The following is a 20,669-nucleotide window of genomic DNA, read 5'->3' as shown; positions in this document are numbered from 1 at the left end:
AATATCTGTTTATGACAGAGTGAAGTTTTCCAATTGTTGAAGTGTTGCCGGGGAATTATTCCATTCACTAGGTGCCGCTGAATGGAAAACAGTTCTGAAATGCGTTGCTCAAGCGCACACCCCTCGAGTAGCCTAACCACTGAGCTATCGGGGCGGACTGTAAAATTTAAAGATACGACAGTTTTTCAAAAAGTCTTAACTTAGCTATCTTATAGCCTATGCGCCCTATGGTTCTAACTTACCATGGCGTTTCTGTATCTCTTCCCAACCCTACTGGACAAGTTCGGTTAAATTCTCGCCAAGGTTGTCCACAACCATTGCCAAGGTAACGAATCTGAATAACTTCGTTTGATCTGCAGTTAAAACAATATTGTTAATATTTTGTGCAGTGTGGAAGGCCGAAGCTCAACCACAAAGTTGCAAACGGGGGTTCGTAACTCTAATCTATGCATTTTAAGTACGGTAGCCAATAAAACATGTTTTCAATATAATTGTGAATATAGCGTCATCATTAGGACAACTTTTTATTGACCTAATACAATTGACTGTATTGACATAACAAAATTTGACTGAGTGAACTTTAAGTTTCTGTCCTTGGCCAGAAGTTTGTGAAGCATCAAAAACCTTTTTTTTACAGAAGCAAACGTGGGAATAAGTTGTTAAAATATCAGTTATTCTTAGCATTTTAAAGGAAATATTTGGACTGGTCCTGTCAATTAGCCTACGTAGGCTACAATTGACCAAACGATAAAAAATTGATATTTTATTGACCTATCAAATCACGATTTTGAAACTTAGGCTACTTCTTGTGTCTGGAACTCTTAAAACCACACCGCAATAACTTGTTTAAAAAAAATTGGCTTTACTTGCTCTAGTCATCATATTTGAGCGGCCTCTGACAGCTATTGTATTGTCCGCGAAAATGATTTTTCTGAAGCCCGACTAAAAGACCTTGTGCTTTATTGAGGTCATCACCTATTTTGCTGCAGGTCTTATATCAATCATTATCTCAAAGCTCATTTTAATCCCATTCAGCTTTTTTAATTATCCAAAACAACTGACGCAGTCCGTTCTAATAACATCATATGTTAAAGCAAACTTTAGAAGTGCTCACGCATGTTTGCATCTTGGTAAAACACAAATTACACACAATGGTTAGCGTGCAGAAAGTCTTTAACCATAATGGTTGAAAGTCTTTAACCATAATGGTTAAAGAAAGAAAGTCTTTATGGTTGAAGAAAGTCACCTCTTTACCAAAATTGTATTAGAAAGTCTTAGCACTTTCGTACGTTAGAAAATATCGAGATTCGTGACATTACACATAGATTAAGTTACTACATGTTTCAAAAGGGTGCGAAAGTGTGACTCTCGCAACATCTTTGCTGATGCGCTGCTGACGGGAAGCATTGGCCTACGATCATAGTAAAGAACCTACATCCATAGACTACTCAACACTCATCAGCAGTAGCCTACCGTTGATAAGGGGTCCAGGATGTACTGTCGGCCGGCATGATTTTAGGGGCCCGTGGACAAACTTTTCCAAGGGACCCAGAAACTTAAAGAAATCACCGCATATTCTTTGGATATGATGCTTTTTTTCAGAAATGTATTGATTTGGGGTCGGAGAATCTCATAGGCTACCTGGCACAAATTATCCGCTCAATAATCCTGCTCATCAGATACAAATAGTGATGGAATAGGTTAATGTACCTCTTCACCAAAATCTTAAAAATACAGCGCTGTAGTGAAAGCGGGAGATTAGTTAACACTTTTTTAAACAACCCTCCCTTTCTCAGGTAGCGTACTTACATGGGGTAGTTGTATCTACAACATGAACTCCATCCACTCCAGTCAAAGTTGCAGCATGGTCCTAGTGCAGCATAAAAATTGTGTCAGGTTTGCCTTATTAGGTAAAGCCCGTAGTCTACAGATTGTAGAGTATAGCCTAGAGGAGTCTACTGTCTGCACTAGCAAATTAATTCAAAATGTTTATGTTCTTGCACTTGGTAATATGCTAAATTTTGTGAATTTTTTACCGTAGACTACTATAGTGATGATCGACAAAAACGTAGGCTAATTGGGCTGAACAACATTATTCGTACCGGTACTGCAACAAAATCAATAAACTATTTAAGAATGAACGTTTTCGAGGCAGTAGGCTTACAGTGCTTTCCATAAAAAATATTAATCATCTACAATTAACAAAATGACAAGAATAAACAAACTGTTTTGAGAGATGTAAGCCTACATTTAAATTAAATCTTATAACAAGCTGGCCAAAACTATTAGAACCTGTATGAAAGCTTTAAAGACTTCTATATTTTTGCTTTTGTTATAGTTTGAACAATGTTAAAGCAACCCAATTACTTCGTTGTCAAACGTGTGTTTAATGTGAAGTAAAACTTCTTCAAAAACTTTCTACCCACTTGTGTCAGTTTTTCAGTAGGCTATCAGTAGTATAGAAAGTATGATCCAACAAGTAAATGTATTAACCCTCGGTATTAACCTGCCACAAGCACATTTGATTTTATACCACATTTATATAGTTATGAATATGAATGGTCTTGTAAATGTATTAACCCAAAGTGGTGACGCACATTTGATTTTATGTGAGAAACGTCAGAGTAAAAAAATACTAGAGTGATGTCATGCGATCAACAAATGATAAATCGAGTTCCAACAGCAATGATATTTTATCTGCTCACTTTTTATAGAACACAATGCTTTGTTCTGCCAACCTCTATATAAAATCTCTGTTTTATGTATGTTATGAGCATTTTTCAATTCCCAGCTTATTTCATAATATGGTGCCTTTTTATCAGTATCCTTGTAGCACATAATTCGGACTTTGTACTTTGCGATTTACCTTTCTCACATAAAATCAAATGTGCGTCACCACTTTGGGTTAATACATTTACAAGACCATTCATATTCATAACTATATAAATGTGGTATAAAATCAAATGTGGTATAAAATCAAATGTGCTTCACCACTTTGGGTTAATACATTTACAAGACCATTCATATTCATAACTATATAAATGTGGTATAAAATCAAATGTGCTTGTGGCAGGTTAATACCGAGGGTTAATACATTTACTTGTTGGATCATACTTTCTATACTACTGATATCTTCCTTTAACAAAAATTAAAAACGTTTGAAAGAATTTTCAAACTAAAAGTGAGGTTTAAGATCATATAAACTGCTGTGTGTGGCTATTTAAATTCTTGCAGCTAAACTAGTAGCCTACTAGCCTATCTCTTACCTGCGGTGCAATCTTCTTGATCTATAGCTCCAACAATTGTTGTGAAGCAAAAACCGGTTCCAGGCAAACCACCTTGGCACTGTCGCGATCGACTCTAGAACATTGATTTGTGATTATATATTTGCTGTTCCAAGTCACATAAACCAATTCGAATGTCTTTTACTTTGTAATACAAGTGCTACTTAACTGAAATCAGAGATGAGCTGATGGCTGTGGCAATTTAATTGATTAAGATTTATTTGACTATATTACGACTGTGATCATGATAATTCAAATTTTCAAAATTGTTATGATTACAAATTATTCGGAAAGAATACAATAGAAACAATATGAGCTCACATATAGGCTAAATAGTTTTTGATACAGTCTTGATCATGTGTGTTTAAAATGTGAGTGCACGAATTATGAAAGATAGCATATCACCTACAGAAACACAGATTTCTTGATTTTAAAACCGGGTTTCAGAAAGCAAAAAAGACAAAAATCAGGGTTTCGGTTCGAAGCAAACCCGGGTGGAAAACACTGTTAGGAACAACAAGGTACAATAATAGTTTTCATCGGTTTCAAGGTTGTTGTCGTTAATTGCACTATCATGTTGACGTGAGTTGATAACACAATTCATATTTTTTAGCAAAGAAAAAACATTATTCTTGGCTGACATTAAAGTTGTCAAGTGTAATGTTATCGAACGCTACATAGCCTGAGTGGTGAGAGCACTGGAACGGCACTCAAAATGGCGCCGGTTTGACAACGCTCAAGAGCATGGCAAGACACTTAAAAGCACGCTTGAAGGTGGACACGAAAAATAGCTTCCATGTCTTACCGTCCACTTAATCTTCAACCACCCGGAGTAAGCCTGGATACAACAAAAAATAATCGAACGTTTAAAATTTTATTTGTGATAATTTGGTATAAAAGACTTTTTTTCATACTCACACGTGATCCAGGTCCACATGACGTACTGCATGGGCCCCAAGTGGCCCATCCACCCCATATGGCACATGGATTAAGTCGACAACTGCGTGATTCGGTTTGTCTCTCTCCTGTGCAAGATTGAGTTCTTTCTCGAGAGTTGAAACCGTTGCCGCAGGTTGCGCTGCAATCGGACCATTGTGTGAAACGTGACCAAGAGCCTGAAAGTTGAGCAAATACAAATCAAAGATTGCTCATACAGTTCTTGTACAACTGATTCCGCTAAATTGGCCCAACGTTTAATGGCACCGCCACTTCTTCAGACCGTTTTTTTCCTGTTCCAAATTTTTAACTCCGTTGTTTGCACATTTTTCTTGTCTATCTCGACCAGTCGCATAGTCAAACCGATTTGGATAAGTCTCGATCGGAGATTGATCATTCACATGACTTCAATTGAGTTTTATTTTTACAATTAAGTTTTTTAATCGCAATTATTTCACTCTAAAAAACAAATTACGTTTGCAAATAGCCTACAATCACTATAGGGATTCTAAAGGAAAAACCTGACTAGGCGATTGTACACGTTCTTTGTGTTTAACATGCTACCATAAAACGATTTTCAATAAAATTTTGCCCCATTGCGGTCTGATCAGCATTCCGCGCGTGCTTTTGTCAGAGCTTTCAAAACGGGAATGGTCGTGAGCAGCGAAGCCTGACTGTACAGTCTACGTCACTATCGACTAGCAATCAGCTGATCGGACAATACTTTTTACTGCGGGCGAGTTAACTTTAGGCTATGTATGTATGTACATCAAAACATCAGATTTCAACATCAAAACATCAGACAGTTTGCTCAAAAAATCAGATCTGATGTTAAAACATCAGATGTGGTAACGTGGCTTTTGTTATTGCTGTCGATAGTGACGTATTGTAGAGCAGTGTTTTCACTTTTTGGTCATTTTGAAAATTTAAAATAAATGAGACATTGGACTTTGGACCTTGCCAATGCCATTGAAAACAATTTTTTTTTGGTAATTTTTTTTTAAATGTAGGCTATTCTTGAATGTTCAGTTTACGCATTTTAATGCTTAATTCCCGTTTGAAAATTTCATTTAGTACCGTATGCCTTTTAATAAATATAGGTTAGGCTGATACTTTACGAGTCCAACACGTTGTTTTTTTTTGTTTTTTTTACAAAATAGCGCAACATTACATCGATATTCTAATAAGTGTAGTCATGAGTTCATCTTGTGCCTTTATTAGCCAATTGGGAGCATCATTTTCAAGTTCTTTGTGGCCATAGGTCTACTTATAGCCATGCTACGCGCATTTTTAGAGATGAATGAAAACCGTCTTTCACTTTGCTACAAATTTTTAATAAAAAAAATTTTTAAAATGTAACATGTAAAATGTATTCAAAACGACAATTGTAATTAGTAGCCTACAAGTAAACAAAATCAAAAACTTTGAATTACAATCAGGCTTACAACAAAAGATGCAATTACTGACATTTCACCAAACTACAAATTTGACAGTAGTTGGTCTCGATGTGGTTCAATTGTATTTTAATGACCTTCTTTAACGCTTTATTTGTAAAAAACTTAACCATTGTCAGTCACTGAATATTATAACGTCATTAACAAAAAAATATATTTGTAGCGATTAATCTCTATTTTCTACATTTACGTTTTAAGCTTAAAACATTCAAACGCATTCTCAGCTAATGTTTGTTTAAGTGACATTGCTATTCAAGCAGCTTGGCATTAGTTTGGTAAAGATAATTAAAAAATAGGTTATTAAAAAGTTTTTTATTTTATACTGTAGCCTTTCACCTGGATCGGTATTACAAGCTCGGGTTTCAAACTCATCATCAAGATCACAAGTGTGTGTGCGTCGTCTTGATTGCTGGCCTCCCCCACACGAGACGGGGCATGCCGTCCACTGTTCCCATTGCTCCCACTGACCAGCTTGCGTATTGCATGTAATGGTATCGCGCTGGGGTGCTGGTTCGCAGGGGTTGGTTCTTTGTCTTTAGAAATTAAAAAAAGTAATTTGCTGTCTTTTGCTACACATTCTGCCATATGCTCAGCAATTGTAGTGTAGTTTAAATTGCATAGGATTATACTGTATTTGGTCTGACGATACAATGACTATTACCATGTGGTATGAGACTCAAAGAAGTACAGTACATTTATTGAACTACATACAGACACGAATCCTGACGAACATAATGGGAAGATTTCAGCTATGGGCAGAAAAGGATAAACTTTTTTATCATAAATTATTGCAAAATGTTAGTCTACTTAAGCGTCTGACAAATTCTTTAAAAGAATGATAATTACTAAATGATAAACAAGAACAGAAAGATTTTAAACTTACCTGGTCATGAAACCTCCGCTGCAAGTTCTTGAACAAGGAGAAAATTCTGACCACTCAGACACATCACCTTGTCCTGCATCACAACTGATTTGTTCAAAAAAATCTCCTGGGCAGCCGGATGCACCTGGTCTGTCACCTTGACAGATTCTTGTGCGTGAACGGGTACCAATGCCACAGCTGACAGAGCAATCGGTGTACGGAGTCCAGGGCGTCCAAACTGGACAAACTCCCGTGCCACAGTCCTTTAAAACAATGAATTCTATTATTTGTTTTGTTGAGTTCTCCCATCAAAAATATAGTGAATGTATTTAGCAGTGAGTTTAGCCTAAGAAAACTTAATTGAACCAGGCTTGCGAATTCGTCGCCTGCTTTAAATTAAACTCAAACAATGTGGTCGATTTGCTAAACTTAAAAATGAAAGTTTATGAACTCAATAAACGTTTTATTGCCACCAATTGACAGTTCCAATACTAGGCCAATCTCTAATCAGTACAGCATATTGTTCGGCTGAACACAAACTTAAAATTGTTGAAAAATTATCGAATTTGGTTTTGCAAATACGAAATCAAAAAATTCAATTTCATCTCAGATTTGCAAATACCTAGCAAATCCGAATTTAATAATCATGCAAAAGTCTGTGAAATTGTGACGTGCATATTAGTAGGCTACTATTAGCCTACACTCAGTGTTTCAACCTTGCACGTCTCATCGCTTTGGCACTAAACAGCTAAATCCACATAAAAATCTAATGAAATGAACAAAGTAGCTTTAAGTTTAAGACCAGTTCACTCTGAATGATACGTTAACAATAGTATTCTAAGCAAAGCCTTAGACTTGCAGAGTTGAGGAGTTTTAGTTTGGGCTTGCTGTTTTATCATGTAATTTAGGCCAATTGGTCTAAGTTTCAGAAAATTTAAGGACCTTAAAAACGTTACTTAGATCAACTGACTGTTTTCGAATAAATGCCTGCAAACCACTCGGAAAGAAACTGCTGATTGCATGCTTCAGTCAGAGCTTCAATCATGTAAACTCCGATGTTGTTGACCAAGTAGATTATTGATGTTACTAAACTTATAATGCAGCTTACTTCAACTTCCTGCTGGTCTCCAAGTCCGCAAGAGTGAGTTCGGAGTCTGCTACGAGTGCTTCCGCCGCACGTTACAGAACAAGTGGTCCATTGACTCCAAAGAGAATAGCCGCCTTGGAATGTGTTACATGGCGCAGTTTCTTCTTGGTCTGGTAAACCGCAAGTATGAGTTCGTCTCTAAAATAATAAAATTGTGATATGAAATGTTTTTTAACGTTAATGATTATTACCACAGACCATCAGATTCAAAAGCATTAAAACTTTCCTCTTACAAGAATGTAAGCTAATTTGTGTTGGGTACAGCTTAAGCTTAGCCGTTGCAGAGACTCTGTGAAGGTGTTTTACATCATTTTCCTATTCAGCTAAACCTCACAGTCTTGAACCAAACGCATCAAGCATACGCTAGCAACAATCAAAACGAAATATCGCCAATGAGTTCTTGCATTGCAACAGGCGAACTAACTCGTGTGTAAGTTCCTCCTCCACAAGATCTTGTGCAAGGTGACCAGGCGCTCCATACGTTGTATTGACCAGCGAAATCATTGCACGTCTCTGCTGCGTTGTCGACAACTCCAGTGCAAGTGTGAATACGACTTCGACTTCTTGTACCTCCGCCACAACTTCTTGTACATGGTGACCATAACGCCCATGGCCCAAAGCCGCCTGAAAACGCAAACGGTCTTTATGTGGTTTTTGATACGCATGGTAGGCCTACATGTTACATACAGACAACAAAATGCAAGATTTCTCAAATCTATTTGTACAACTGTATAATTATTAACTAAAATCGGGGCTCTTTTGGTTCAAAGTCTTTTGTTATAAACATGGCAGTTACTTCACAAAAGTGGCCTGCGGGCACGTTTTACCTACAGTAGACTTGCCTTCTGGGAATAAACAATGCGCATGGCCCATGAGCATGCTGTAGCCTACATGGCAATTTTGTCTGAGGTTACATACCTAGATCTGTATTACAGGCTGCTGTTTCTTCTTCTGGGTCCAGTCCACACGAGTTGATACGTGTACGAGTATACAATCCTCCACCACAACTGACCTAAAGGCGTAAAATCACAACTTGTCAATTAAACTAGAATGTCTTTTGGCTTTAATTTTAAGCAAAAAATGAAGCAGGGCATTGGTACGTTCGTATCTACAGAAAATTGTATTTACCGAGCACAGTCCCCAAGGTCCCCAGTTTTGCCAAGTGCCATCTCCAAAGCTACATGGAAGAGTTTGCTCGGCTTCTCCAATACAATTGACTCCAACTACTCCCAAAACACATTCCCTTCTTCGGGTACGAGTGCCTGTAACAAGTACCAATAACTAAAAATAGAGATTGGCATGCAATTGCTGTAAAACTACTGAAAGAATTTTTCGCAAGCGCATAAATAAAGTCTTTCTTCAGCCTCTTATACAAGCGCATGACTAAATGAAGCATCGCAAATAAATTAGTGTGCCTCTCTTAACTTATACAAGTAGGCCTACTCTATTCTAAAAAAGAACGAGTTGGTCGCTTGCAAACACAGCCGAAATCATAAACAATTGAAGTGTCCACAGAAAATAATTTGACAAAGTTGTAAAAGTTCTTGTAGGGTACAACCATGGATGCAAATACAACGCTATCTCTTTTTAGACCTTTGCTATGTTGACATGCTTTCCGTTCGCTATGAAGGTCAGAAATAAATTGAACTGAACGCTCAAAAGAACGCCGAGATAATTAGTTGAACTAATTTATTAACTGAATGACTTATTAAATAGACTGCTAATTACCTGGAGTAAAAAGCTCGCAAACATTGGGTGTCAAAGGCTTTTTAAAACAGTAAAACAGATACAATTGTTTATTGAGCAAAAGTTTTCTCATAAATCATGTGGTGAATTGTAAATTTTCATATTTTTTTTAAATGACTTGGCACAGAATGATGTCCATATAACTTTTAACATTTAAAAATAAAAATATTTTCCTACTGCTGCGATTTACAAATTTCAAAAGCTGTTAAATACTTGGTTGCTGTAAAAATGCTTGATCCAACTATAGGAGTTGGACTAAGGACTCAACAAGACTGCAGTCTCAAGCCAAACAAAAAGCCGCATAAAACACAAAACAACACCATTCGTCATAGCACATGACTAGGGAACAGTTTTCTGAAAGCTAGTGCAATTCGCTATTACCACAGCGAACTCGCAGCATCAGGCTAAAACAGGATCATGCTGCTAAAAGAGAAACTCGATCTATTGCATAGGAGTAAAACTTGACCAAAGTTCACAAGTGGTATCGAATCTGTTGCTGACCTTCGAAGCAGCTGACACTGCAAGCAGTCCAGGCGGACCAATCCGAGAAAAATGGACATCGATTGTTATTGCAGGTTCTTGATACAATTTGAGGTTGAGAGGCGCAAGTGTTGGTTCGTCTTCGTGTTTGGTCACCACCGTTACACGTCTCAGTGCAGGTAGTCCACAACGTCCATTGCGATGTTCTTCCATCTAAATTGTTGTACTTTAGTTTAGTAAACAGTTTAGCTTTTTTAAGTGGTTGTAGGCTACTGTGTGCTTTCTTAAGTGGCTATACAAGTTGTGGCATTTGGTTTTTCTCAAATTTTCTACACACAAGGAAGGTTTTAAGTCGGAGCATATACTAATCAACCTCACTTATACAGTAGGCCTACTACAATGTTTACTATTCATCAATACAAAAAATAACACATTAAGTTTAATAATTAAATATATCCAACACTCTTCGTATCTCATTATTATTGGACACTCACTGCAAGAAAATGTAGTAGGCTACGGTCAAGTATATAAAATTTCAAAAGAAATAGTCGTCTTATTGAACACTAGTACGGAGTTATTGATATTACAGACATTATTTTAACATTCACATGAGCTAAACGTGTTTTGTATCCTTTCTTGCAACTTTACGTCTTGTTAATTTGATTACTAGTTTGTTCGGTTTATTTTCTAGGACTATTATTTGCTTACTTCCAGCATTGCAAGACCGGACTTGATTGTCAACAGGTTGGTTGAGCGAGCAGTTACTGAATCGTTGGCGACCTTGCTGTCCAATTCCGCAGCTAACTGGACATGCTGTCCATTGTGTCCAGGGTTGCACAAAGCAGCATCGTGCAGTGCCACAAGCCCGAGGCTTTGCAGAGTAACAAAAAAAAAAAAAGTTTTAAAACGTTTATAAATACCTGTTACCGTTTATCGACTGTTGCCTTGGTTTAGATCAGACAACTTCAAATAAAGTTTATTTTATCTTATTGACTGTTTTTTTTTTTGGGAAAAGTGAAATTGGTGACATAAAAGAAATCGGCTTTCTTTATGTAATCGTTGTGTATTATTCGATCAAAACATTTGTTTTATCACTGCACAAGTTTGGTTTGCAACTGAACAAAATATTTATCACTGCCCCTTAGAATTAGCTATGGCTAACGAGCCACGTTGAGCGCGTCAGACTGACACTCCCTCAACGAAAGAGTGGACTTGATCTTCGACTTTCAAAATGCTTTGAAGTATCTTAACAAGACAGTTAAAATTGGCTTCCATGCTTTTCCGTTTACTTTGATGTAAATATTTAAATGCTTTGGACTTCGATTGGCCCTCAATCACTAAATGTTTTAGAAAATTAATAATTTTATAAGCTACAAAAATTCATTAAAAAAAAGAGGCGATCACTTTAAACCCGTACCAACGTATAGTTAATCGGGGATCCGCGTAAAACAGAAAAAACAAAAAAATTCTCAAATACAAATATTCAGTTTGGGTCTTTTCAAAAAGTGTACTATCTATAGAAAAGTTTTAGCTTTGCTTACTCGCGCAGGAGGTTTTAAAGAAAACAACATATTTTAATTTTTTTTTGAATAATCACGGTGTTTAGTAGTTCTTAAAACAGCATCCACCTGAGACTGATCTTGAAATCCACAAAACCCTTGTCGTCTTCTAACTTGCGATCCTCCGCCACAGGTTTGAGAGCAGGGTCCATAAAGACCCCAGTTTCCAAAGTATCCAGTTCTTCCGCACTGTTCAGAATCGGTATTAACGTCGCGATTGCAGGAATGAATTCGTCGTCGTACTCGAGAGCCTGTTGACCAAAGTAATGTTACAACTATATCGTAACATGGGCTATACCAGTATACCTACTGTGCAACAACAAGCAAAAAGTATAAGTAAGCTTGCATTAACGGTATCAATTTTAGTGTGAGAAATTATGCTATGTTGATAAGTCACTACAACTACACTTTAGTTGATCCAGTCAGAGATCCGAGGTCTATCAGCTAAGCCGTCAAAAAAGTAGAAAAACACTCGAAAGTTACGTGGAGCGGGTACAAGTTTTTTCAAGCTAACACTTAATTTTTCACTAAAGCAAAGACAAAATAAAGAAAAAAGATACTAAAAAGCATTAGGCTACCGTGCTGCAATGTCACGCAAGGAGTAGGCTTTTTTATATTACGCTTAGCAAGTTATTTTTATAAGCATTTTTTACCACGACCTATTCTGGCGAGTTCATTTTTTAACTTTTTTATCGCACAGATACATTGGGAGTGCTAGAGTTAGATTTTGTCTTTATTGAAACAAAATTTTATTAAACTCAGATTTCTTTACGTTTTTTTTTAAACAGTATCTTTTATGAAAGCTTTTATTGGTACCATGGCTGGGCTATCTAATGAAACGGCCTGATTTGTTACATTTGGCAGACTTTTCCAAATTTTGCCAGCATTTGGTAATTGTTGTTTGAAAATTTAAAAAAGTAGTGTTTTAACGTCTTTTTTACTGTATTCTCCAGGTGACAAATTAGGTTTTGACATCATAAGGTTTTGAAAAAAAAGAAAATTTGATTCCGAAAATTTCAGTCAGATTGTTAATCGCTTTTTAACTAATAAATGGTTTTTCAAGTTACATTTTTTTATTTTTGACTGCTTTCTCAAGGCAACAAAAGCTTTTATATCATTACAAGTCACTAAAAAGTAAAAAGATGTTATAAAATTTCACTCAGACAATAGCAGTAGCTGTAGTCAAAATTCACAAAATGTGAAAATTTAGGCCGCATCTCCAGGCAGCCATGTTGGAAAATATGTGAGTAATATTCAAAACCTGTTTTTAGTTAAAAATAAGTTATCTGCTATGATTAGATGTATTATTTACATAAACGTTGATCTTACCTCCTGCACACAGAGATGAACAAGTGCTCCATCGTCCCCAAGGTCCGTAACCTCCGGGGCTTCCACAAGGCTCACTATCGGTGTTAAATTCAGATGTGCATTGATGACGTTGGAAACGATTCTAGAAAGACGTAAGACGCAAGGATGTCAGACGGAAGCAAATACTGTAGATCAGCGAGAAGCATGCGTCAAAATTTGAAAGGGTTAAACACTCAGACGAGTTTAATTTGTTACTGACATTATCTGAAGATGTTTACATGAAACATACGACGTCCAATAAATCTCTACATCATTTTTTTATTTAGAGAACTAAAAATATCTCAACAACCCCTCTTAACTATCAGTAGGCTAATTAGGCCTATATCTGTGGTGATTGAATGACAATAGGTAGCATATATGAAGTAATTTTACACAGTTTGAGTTGTCGTGAATAAATATAGTTATGTATCATTAGAAGTAATTGTTAATGTTAAAAAGTACAATATTTTTTCCACAAACCCTTACTTTTTTGAAAAGTTTGATTTGCCAAGATTTTTACCGAAAATACTTTATGCAAATCGTTGAACTCTAAAACTTTAATGCAGAACAAGACGGTACTTACTCTTGTGCCTACGCATGTTGTTGAACATGGACCCCAGTTACCCCAAGGAAGCAAAGTTCCAGGGCTACCACACGCTTGCCTTTCTACTCGTGCTGGCATGCCGCAAGTATGTCGTGCAAAGCGTGTCTGTGTTCCTCCGAGACATGTTCGAGAACACGTGGACCACTGGCTGGGCTCGAGGTACCGCCCAGGGTCAGTATTACAACTCCTAAATTGCATCCATTTTGTTAGTTAGTTTACCAAAGAAACTTTATTTTGAAAGTAAATTGGTTGAAACTAATTTCCATTTTTGTCCAAAATCAGCACATTCACAATGGTAAGTGATCGAAAGTAACTGGCAAGCACCTCCAAATGATCCTTACCGCGATCACCAACTTGTACTGTAAAATTAATGTTTTTTACAATTACCACCATCAAAGGAATGTAGATTACTGCTGCGAAAATAGGCTAATGCAAAATATTTTTCACAAACAATAAAATAGAGATAAAGTATCGCTGCGTGGCCGAGTGTTGAGAATGTCTGCGTGACGTTCAAAAGGACATCGGTGCAACGCTGCTCCGGAGCATACAGCTGTGTCTCAGCAAGACATTTACATGGCAAAAAGCATAAAATAAGCTGACTCGATGACTGTCTGTTTCTGTTGTGTGCAGGGTTATAGGGAGTAGCTGCCGGGTACTCGGGTATCGTATAGCTACCCGGGAGTGCTGTTTTTTTATTAATTTTTTTTTTATAAAAAACCCGGGTTTTTAAAAAGGACACGGCTAGGTCTACAAAACTAGTGTTTGCCAGATGAGAAATTCTGCTGTAATTTGAAAAATTTCAAGAAAAAAATTTGTGGCAACATCTTTGACGAAAAAGCTTTTTCTCAAAAGTTTTATTTTCAACAACTAATCAAAATACTGCAAAGTTTGGGTGTTCATCGGGATTGTTTTAGGTTGTGTTTGAATTAAATTATTGTTATATTTAGTAGGCTTAGCAACCAGCAACTCACTGCCTGTATGTTTTTCACATGAATGCATATCGCATGCCACAGAACAATAGTCAAACCAGTCCCGCAAAAAATATTTTTTGGCTATTTTTACAGGATAAAACCCATTTTTGATCATAAACCATTTTTTTACCAAAAACCCGTTTTTGTCCATAAAAAGTCGGGCGAGATTGGTTTTATTTAAAAAAGCGTGTTTTTTATAACCCTGGTTGTGTAGTATCTCTAATCGCAGTATACTGCACGTTGAACAATGAGCGCTAAATAGAACATGATTAGCCTATAATTAAATCATTGATATTATGATAAACGTGTAAGCACAAATTTTCTTACTGAACGTCTCTTTGTGGCTCCCGTCTTTGACAGAGGTTAACGCGGCTACGCACCATAAATCCACCACCACACGTCCTAGAGCAGCGGCTGAATGGAGTATAGTCTCCATATCCTGGATCATTTCCGCAATAAATTGCTTGATCTTGTCTTACACCACTGCAAGTTTGAATTCTAGATCTGGTTCGTATTCCACCGGGGCAACTTCGACTACAATCACCCCATGAACTCCACTCAGCCCAATCCCCGTTACCAATGATGCAATACTAAACAAAGAAAAGCCATTAAAAACGTACCCTTGAAGAGCACCGTTGAAACATACTGTACTTTAGCATGGCCTCCTGGAGATGCGGCCTGATTTGTCACATTTTGCAAATTTTGATTACAGCTACTGCTAGTGGTTGACTGACATTTTTTGAGATGTTTTTACTTTTTGCAGTTTCCTAATGACAAAAAACTTTTTTGTTGCCTTGGGGAAGCAGTAGCAAATGAGAAAAAGGAAGTTGAAAAACGCAAAATAGACTGTTATTGAAAATTAACAGTCTGACTAAAATCTACAAAATCAAATTTTCTTTGTTTTTCAACATGTGAGGATGTTAAAACCTATTGTGTCATCTGGGGAAAAGAATAAAGAAAGCGTAAAAATCTAATTTTTGGAAAAATTTATTTAAACGTTCGCCCGAAGTTAGAAAAATCTCGAAATTTCTGCAAAATGTGACAAATCAGGCCGTGTCTTTAGGTGGCCATGACTTTAGCTATAATGTTAAATGCAATGTCGTTGCTTGGTAGGCTATATCTGTTTATGGTTGTTCAACGAAGTTATCTCTGATAGAGCTTCGGTAGACAGTTATCTCTGCACCAAAAATTTAAATAATTAAATAAATTGTAAAGTACTGACAATGACGCATTCACAGTAAAATGATGTACAGTATGGTTCTGTATAGTTCACCTGATTTTCAATTCTTGGATTGACGTTGTCACAAGTATTGATTTGTTGTCTGTTGCGGATTCCATAACCACACGTTGTTGGGCAGGCTGACCATGTGCTCCACGAGCCGAAGGAACAGCAAATACGAATTCTGCAAGACTGAACTTCCCGGTTGTTATCACGTTCGTTCGCAGAAAGATTTAAAGCTAGAAGAAAAATGTTTGTCAATTACAGAAGCACTTGCATTTCACCGTAGAGTAAGATATTTACTTGTGCAATATGTAGAACGACAATTCACCATATCAATAGATATGAGTTTGACTTTCGTTTCACATGTCACATATAGCCTACCTTGCTATGCTGCAATGGATCGAGTAATTTACAAACAAAACTCCCACAAGTGAAAACTTGCAAACTTCATTCTGTAAATATCGGGGATCCGGTACTGCGTCAATGGATAATGCTTTTATAGGTATGGTAACATATGCCAAACTGCCAGGAACAAGCTTTCAAAAACGCTTTTTAGTCTGATGATAGACTAAAGCATAGCTACATGGGTAAAGATTTCCCACAAAAACTCAATAAAGAAAAAAAGAAAAAAGTCACAAGTCACAACCACTTAATATTTTTAAAAGTATTTTTATTTTTTCAGTAAAGCAAATAATTTCATCCTTAAGCCAGTTTTATAGACCGGAGGATAGTTACCGTTAAATTGGGTGAAATAATCGCAATTTTTGTTGATGTACTGTACTTTCATATCTAGATAGCTGGTAGTAGACTGTGTAAGTAGTAAAGTAGTGAGCACTCATAAAGTAGAAATGTGCCTGGTCATTAGAAATGGGTTTGGTAATAAAAAGATTTCTGTGTGATCCCAACACGAGCTAGATCAGTTATTTGTTGCCATTGTTTGCTTCTTTTATGGATTAAATTTATTTTCATGGATTAAATGTTTTTCGCTTCATGTAGTTAAACAAGATTTTAGAGTCGAATAGTATGACGTCACGTGTGTCATACCATTCTATTAGGTAGAGTTCGCGGTGAACTATGTCAAATTACTTGGCTCCAAACGTAAATGTGCCATTTAAACTATGTGCAGTAAAAAGCAGTTTTAATAGAAGTGTTGAATTCTATACGTATAGGCCATACCTCATTATACGTCAGACGTCATACGCGTCATACCATTCAGTTACGTCATACTTGGTGGAATCCGCCATCAAACCATATTAAATTACTGGCTCAAAACGTCCATATACCATTTAAGCTGTGTGCGTTTAAAAGCAGTTCTAACATATTTTTTTAATTCAACATGTAGGCCATACTTCTTTAACTTACTAAGTATAGCTAACTTTACTTAGTATAATACAGCTAAAAGCTATGCTTGGCACATGTTTGTCATGACCGTGTCATTTTGTTAAATCCGATTACAATTAAAAACTAGTGCAATGTTGGTCTTAATTGATCTATGGGTACACTTACGACAAGAATGGACTCTCGTTCGAAATTGTTGTCCATCACCACACGTGCGATCACACGTTGACCATGGAGAATAATCTCCCCACGATCCAAATGATCCGCATGGTCGAGTTTCCTCCTAAATTCAAAGTTAAAAGTTACCTTTTTAACATAGTTTACATAAAAAAAAAGTATGAGTAGACTTAACTATAAGTTTTCCTAGTTGTATGGTGAAATATAAATCTCGAATCAAACAAAACGTGACACTCATCACAATAAGATAGTTGTTAGCATACATCAGTTTCTCCAGTACAGGGTTGGAGACGTCTTCGGACTTGTGTGCCTCCAATGCAACTTTGAGAACAAGTGCTCCATTGATCCCAATCTCCATAATCTCCTAAAATTAAAAAAAAACATCCCGTTTAAAAAGCCATTAGCCTACTTTTAACACTCAAAACTTGTTACTGAATTAACACGTGCAATGTAATTACTGCAGTTAACCTCCAACAGTCTGATGATGTCTTTGATGAATTCTGACTGTTTTTACAGATCAGACTACTTCAAACATTATCAGTAGGCTCTTTATCTTGATCATGAATTGATAATACTGCCCGTTTAGTTTTTGTTTGGTTACTGTAGTAATAAGTATCACTGAAATTGTGCAACTTAGGCACTCAGCATTGGATTAACCTTGCAGAAGATAGAGATGCGTGGAGGCTCACTGTGCATGAGACCGTCTCCAAAATGCATACCACTAACCAAGTAGAAAAGCGTTGCAATAGACAAAACTGTCGAAATTTTTCATCATCACCAGTGACAGGCTTTACATGTTATCCTTACAACCGCGCCTGCCAGTCACGCATTGGACTTTTTAGCCACAGAAGGGCTTGTAAGTGACGTGTTTTTAAACTGCTATCTTCGTTTCGAAGTACTGCCATATGTACTATGGACAAAGTTATATCTGCAATAAAATTGCAATAATGTACCTATAGTTCCACAAGGTTGCGTATCCCGTCGAGGTGCTCTTCCACAAGGGTTAAATTGTCGTCTTGATCTTGTTCCTACGCAAGTGGAGCTGCAAGAGTCAAAATCTCCCCAAGGACTATAATCTGCCTCCTCCCCACATGCAATTGATTCCCTTTCTACAACATTTGTGCAAGGATTGCGACGCGTGCGCTCAGCCTGGCCACCAGGACAAGTTGCTGAACATGGGCCGTAGCCAGACCTTAAAAAATTACCATAGCCTACTTTTAGTATATTTGATATTGCGTGATATAACGTTTTACCACTAATTGCTTTTTCATAGCTGCTACATATCAATGCTTTTTAAATCTTGCTTAAATTGCCGTTAGTTTTGATTACGCTATAGGTCTACTCTTCACTGCATTGCAGTAAAAGGGTAATTCAATAATGAATTGTATTTCTAGAAACAACATTGTAGCCTAAATCATATATGGCAACCTTGAAATTACGGAATTAATAATGATCAAATGAATGAAAACCAAATAAAAATAAAAAAATACAAAAAGTAGAAAATAAAATCATGTTATATCATTTTTTATTGTAAAAAAGTAGCTTCACTTAGAATCATGCAAAATAGTGTGAAGTCCTAATCGGTACTATTCGCTTGTTTTCGGATCATTTAAGCTAAATTAGTTACACTGGTCGATACTATTTTTCTTGCATAAACTTAAAAAGTTAATTTAGAATAAGTTTGGTGTTTGTAGGCCATGTTATCCATTAACAGGCCTTTGACTACTTGTTGAGAACCTTTGAAAACCCAAAATGGAGATCGTAAGGTTGCCTTACCACAACGAGAACCCTCCAATTCCTCCACAGGCACGAGTATCTGTTTCTATGGTCCCGTAGCAAGAGTGAGCTCTTCTCCTTGTCTGAGACCCTCCACCGCAAGATGAACTGCATACTCCCCATGGCGCCCAATCCCCAAAGTTTCCATTCCCTGCGCATATATGAATAAATTACGTTGTCATTTGTATAGTTAGTAACTCGGCTGCCGAGAAACATATTGTATAGTTGATTGGATGGTCTAGCGTGGAGACTACACCGTTATGGTTAGTGAATCGCAATTGCTCGGTGTTCTAGACTTCTAGAGAATGCTCAACCATTTGCTGATAGCCAGAAAAACGCTCCTTTCTAAACACTGCAAAGTCAGTTCACAAAACAAGTGGTTAACAATTCCGAAAGAAGTTGGAGCGTAAAATTACGGCTTTGTAATGATGTATGCAAACGCACCTCTATTGCAGATTACAGATTCAACATCATCCGGAAATTCTGGACATCTATCTATTCTTCTTCTGGTTCTAGTTCCCTGTTAAATACAATTGTGTATGAATAACAGAATAAAAAATTCACCGCAGTGACTACTATTATCTCGTAGTCTACACAGTTAGGGCATTTAACTAGCAGCAATCTATAATTTTTGCTTGGTTTGACGTGCGCTTGGAAAATTCTTTGGTGAATCTTAAGACGATGTTGACCTATCTGTGTTTTTGAACCAGCACTATTATCAATCAAAATATAGAGCAACCAAAACAGCTCGACTTACTCGTCCACAAGTGGTGCTGCAGCCAGTCCAATCAGTCCAGGCTGATTTTCCACAACAGCTTTCGATATTACAGTTTCTTGATTCCGTATTAGTGGGTTCATAGCACGTATGTCGCTAAAATAAATAAAAATTGAAGCATGTGCATGCAACTTACAATAAATAACACAAGTTTTCTCACATTGAGTTTAGCATGACTAGGCATTGGTTCTGAAAACACAACGCATCATATTCTAACGATACCTGTAAAACTACAAATAAATCACTGTTAGTGGAAAACTATTAAACACAATTCCATTCATATAATTACTTGTGTGCGGCTCTGAGTTCCACCTCCACATGTTAAAGAGCACACTGACCACAACGACCACTGATCATACACTCCATACGAAGAACGGCCGGTGTTACATCGAATGGATTCAGTGTCAATACCAATGCAACCTACACGAAACATACCAGTAAACAAGAAGTTGTCGAGCTACAAGAGTAGGCTAAGTATGTAGGCTACAAAAAGACCCTTTTACTCAATAACTGAGCAACATAAAACTAATATAAAATTTGATAGGCTTATGAATTTATAAATAATTTCCAATTCGTGCGCTCTTTAATTCATTTTAGCTTTTCTTTATTTCAACTATGAAATAGTTGGAATGAAAATCATGATTTTTTGCACCTGGTTGTTCTCGTTCTCCACCAAGGCACCGGCGAGTTCTAGTCTGACTTCCAGCACCACACGAAAGACTGCATGAACTGTAACCTGACCATGGACCCCAGTATCCGCAAATCCGTCCCACTGGATTTGGGCAGCCCCTTTGAAAATAAGTATTTTATGCATATTTACTTTTATGTGATACAGTTTTCATGGTATGTAGTTTTTGATCATATTAATCTTGTTTGATTTTCAATTCGTAGGCCCACGTATCTATTTCAAAAATTATTATTTGTCATTGGTTATAACGTAGCAAACAACAATAAAATATTCAAAATTTTTTACAACTAATAACTTATTCCA

General features: G+C 36.8%; 1 protein-coding gene across 1 annotated transcript in view; it reads right to left on the bottom strand.

Moving 5' to 3' along the window:
* Positions 1-20,669, bottom strand: part of LOC145777908 (uncharacterized) — a 31,618-nt gene that overhangs the window by 5,498 nt on the left and 5,451 nt on the right. The window contains exons 6-30 of the mRNA XM_082589263.1: positions 20,331-20,467; positions 19,968-20,098; positions 19,661-19,774; positions 19,348-19,423; positions 18,904-19,054; positions 18,081-18,319; positions 17,391-17,491; positions 17,119-17,233; positions 15,664-15,848; positions 14,718-14,980; positions 13,399-13,606; positions 12,798-12,918; positions 11,538-11,719; positions 10,618-10,780; positions 9,931-10,122; positions 8,812-8,945; positions 8,602-8,695; positions 8,108-8,307; positions 7,645-7,821; positions 6,558-6,799; positions 6,011-6,207; positions 4,203-4,399; positions 3,267-3,360; positions 1,810-1,870; positions 243-353 (exon numbers count right to left, since the gene is read on the bottom strand). Of these exons, the coding sequence (XP_082445389.1) occupies positions 243-353; positions 1,810-1,870; positions 3,267-3,360; positions 4,203-4,399; positions 6,011-6,207; positions 6,558-6,799; positions 7,645-7,821; positions 8,108-8,307; positions 8,602-8,695; positions 8,812-8,945; positions 9,931-10,122; positions 10,618-10,780; positions 11,538-11,719; positions 12,798-12,918; positions 13,399-13,606; positions 14,718-14,980; positions 15,664-15,848; positions 17,119-17,233; positions 17,391-17,491; positions 18,081-18,319; positions 18,904-19,054; positions 19,348-19,423; positions 19,661-19,774; positions 19,968-20,098; positions 20,331-20,467 (3,885 nt within the window). The remainder of the gene's footprint in view (positions 1-242; positions 354-1,809; positions 1,871-3,266; positions 3,361-4,202; positions 4,400-6,010; positions 6,208-6,557; positions 6,800-7,644; positions 7,822-8,107; positions 8,308-8,601; positions 8,696-8,811; positions 8,946-9,930; positions 10,123-10,617; positions 10,781-11,537; positions 11,720-12,797; positions 12,919-13,398; positions 13,607-14,717; positions 14,981-15,663; positions 15,849-17,118; positions 17,234-17,390; positions 17,492-18,080; positions 18,320-18,903; positions 19,055-19,347; positions 19,424-19,660; positions 19,775-19,967; positions 20,099-20,330; positions 20,468-20,669) is intronic.

The sequence above is a fragment of the Aplidium turbinatum genome, chromosome 10 (assembly GCF_918807975.1).
Source record: "Aplidium turbinatum chromosome 10, kaAplTurb1.1, whole genome shotgun sequence".
Classification (NCBI taxonomy): Eukaryota; Metazoa; Chordata; class Ascidiacea; order Aplousobranchia; family Polyclinidae; genus Aplidium; species Aplidium turbinatum.
The sequence above is the reverse complement of the archived record's forward strand: the minus strand, read 5'-3'. Positions and strand labels throughout refer to the sequence as shown.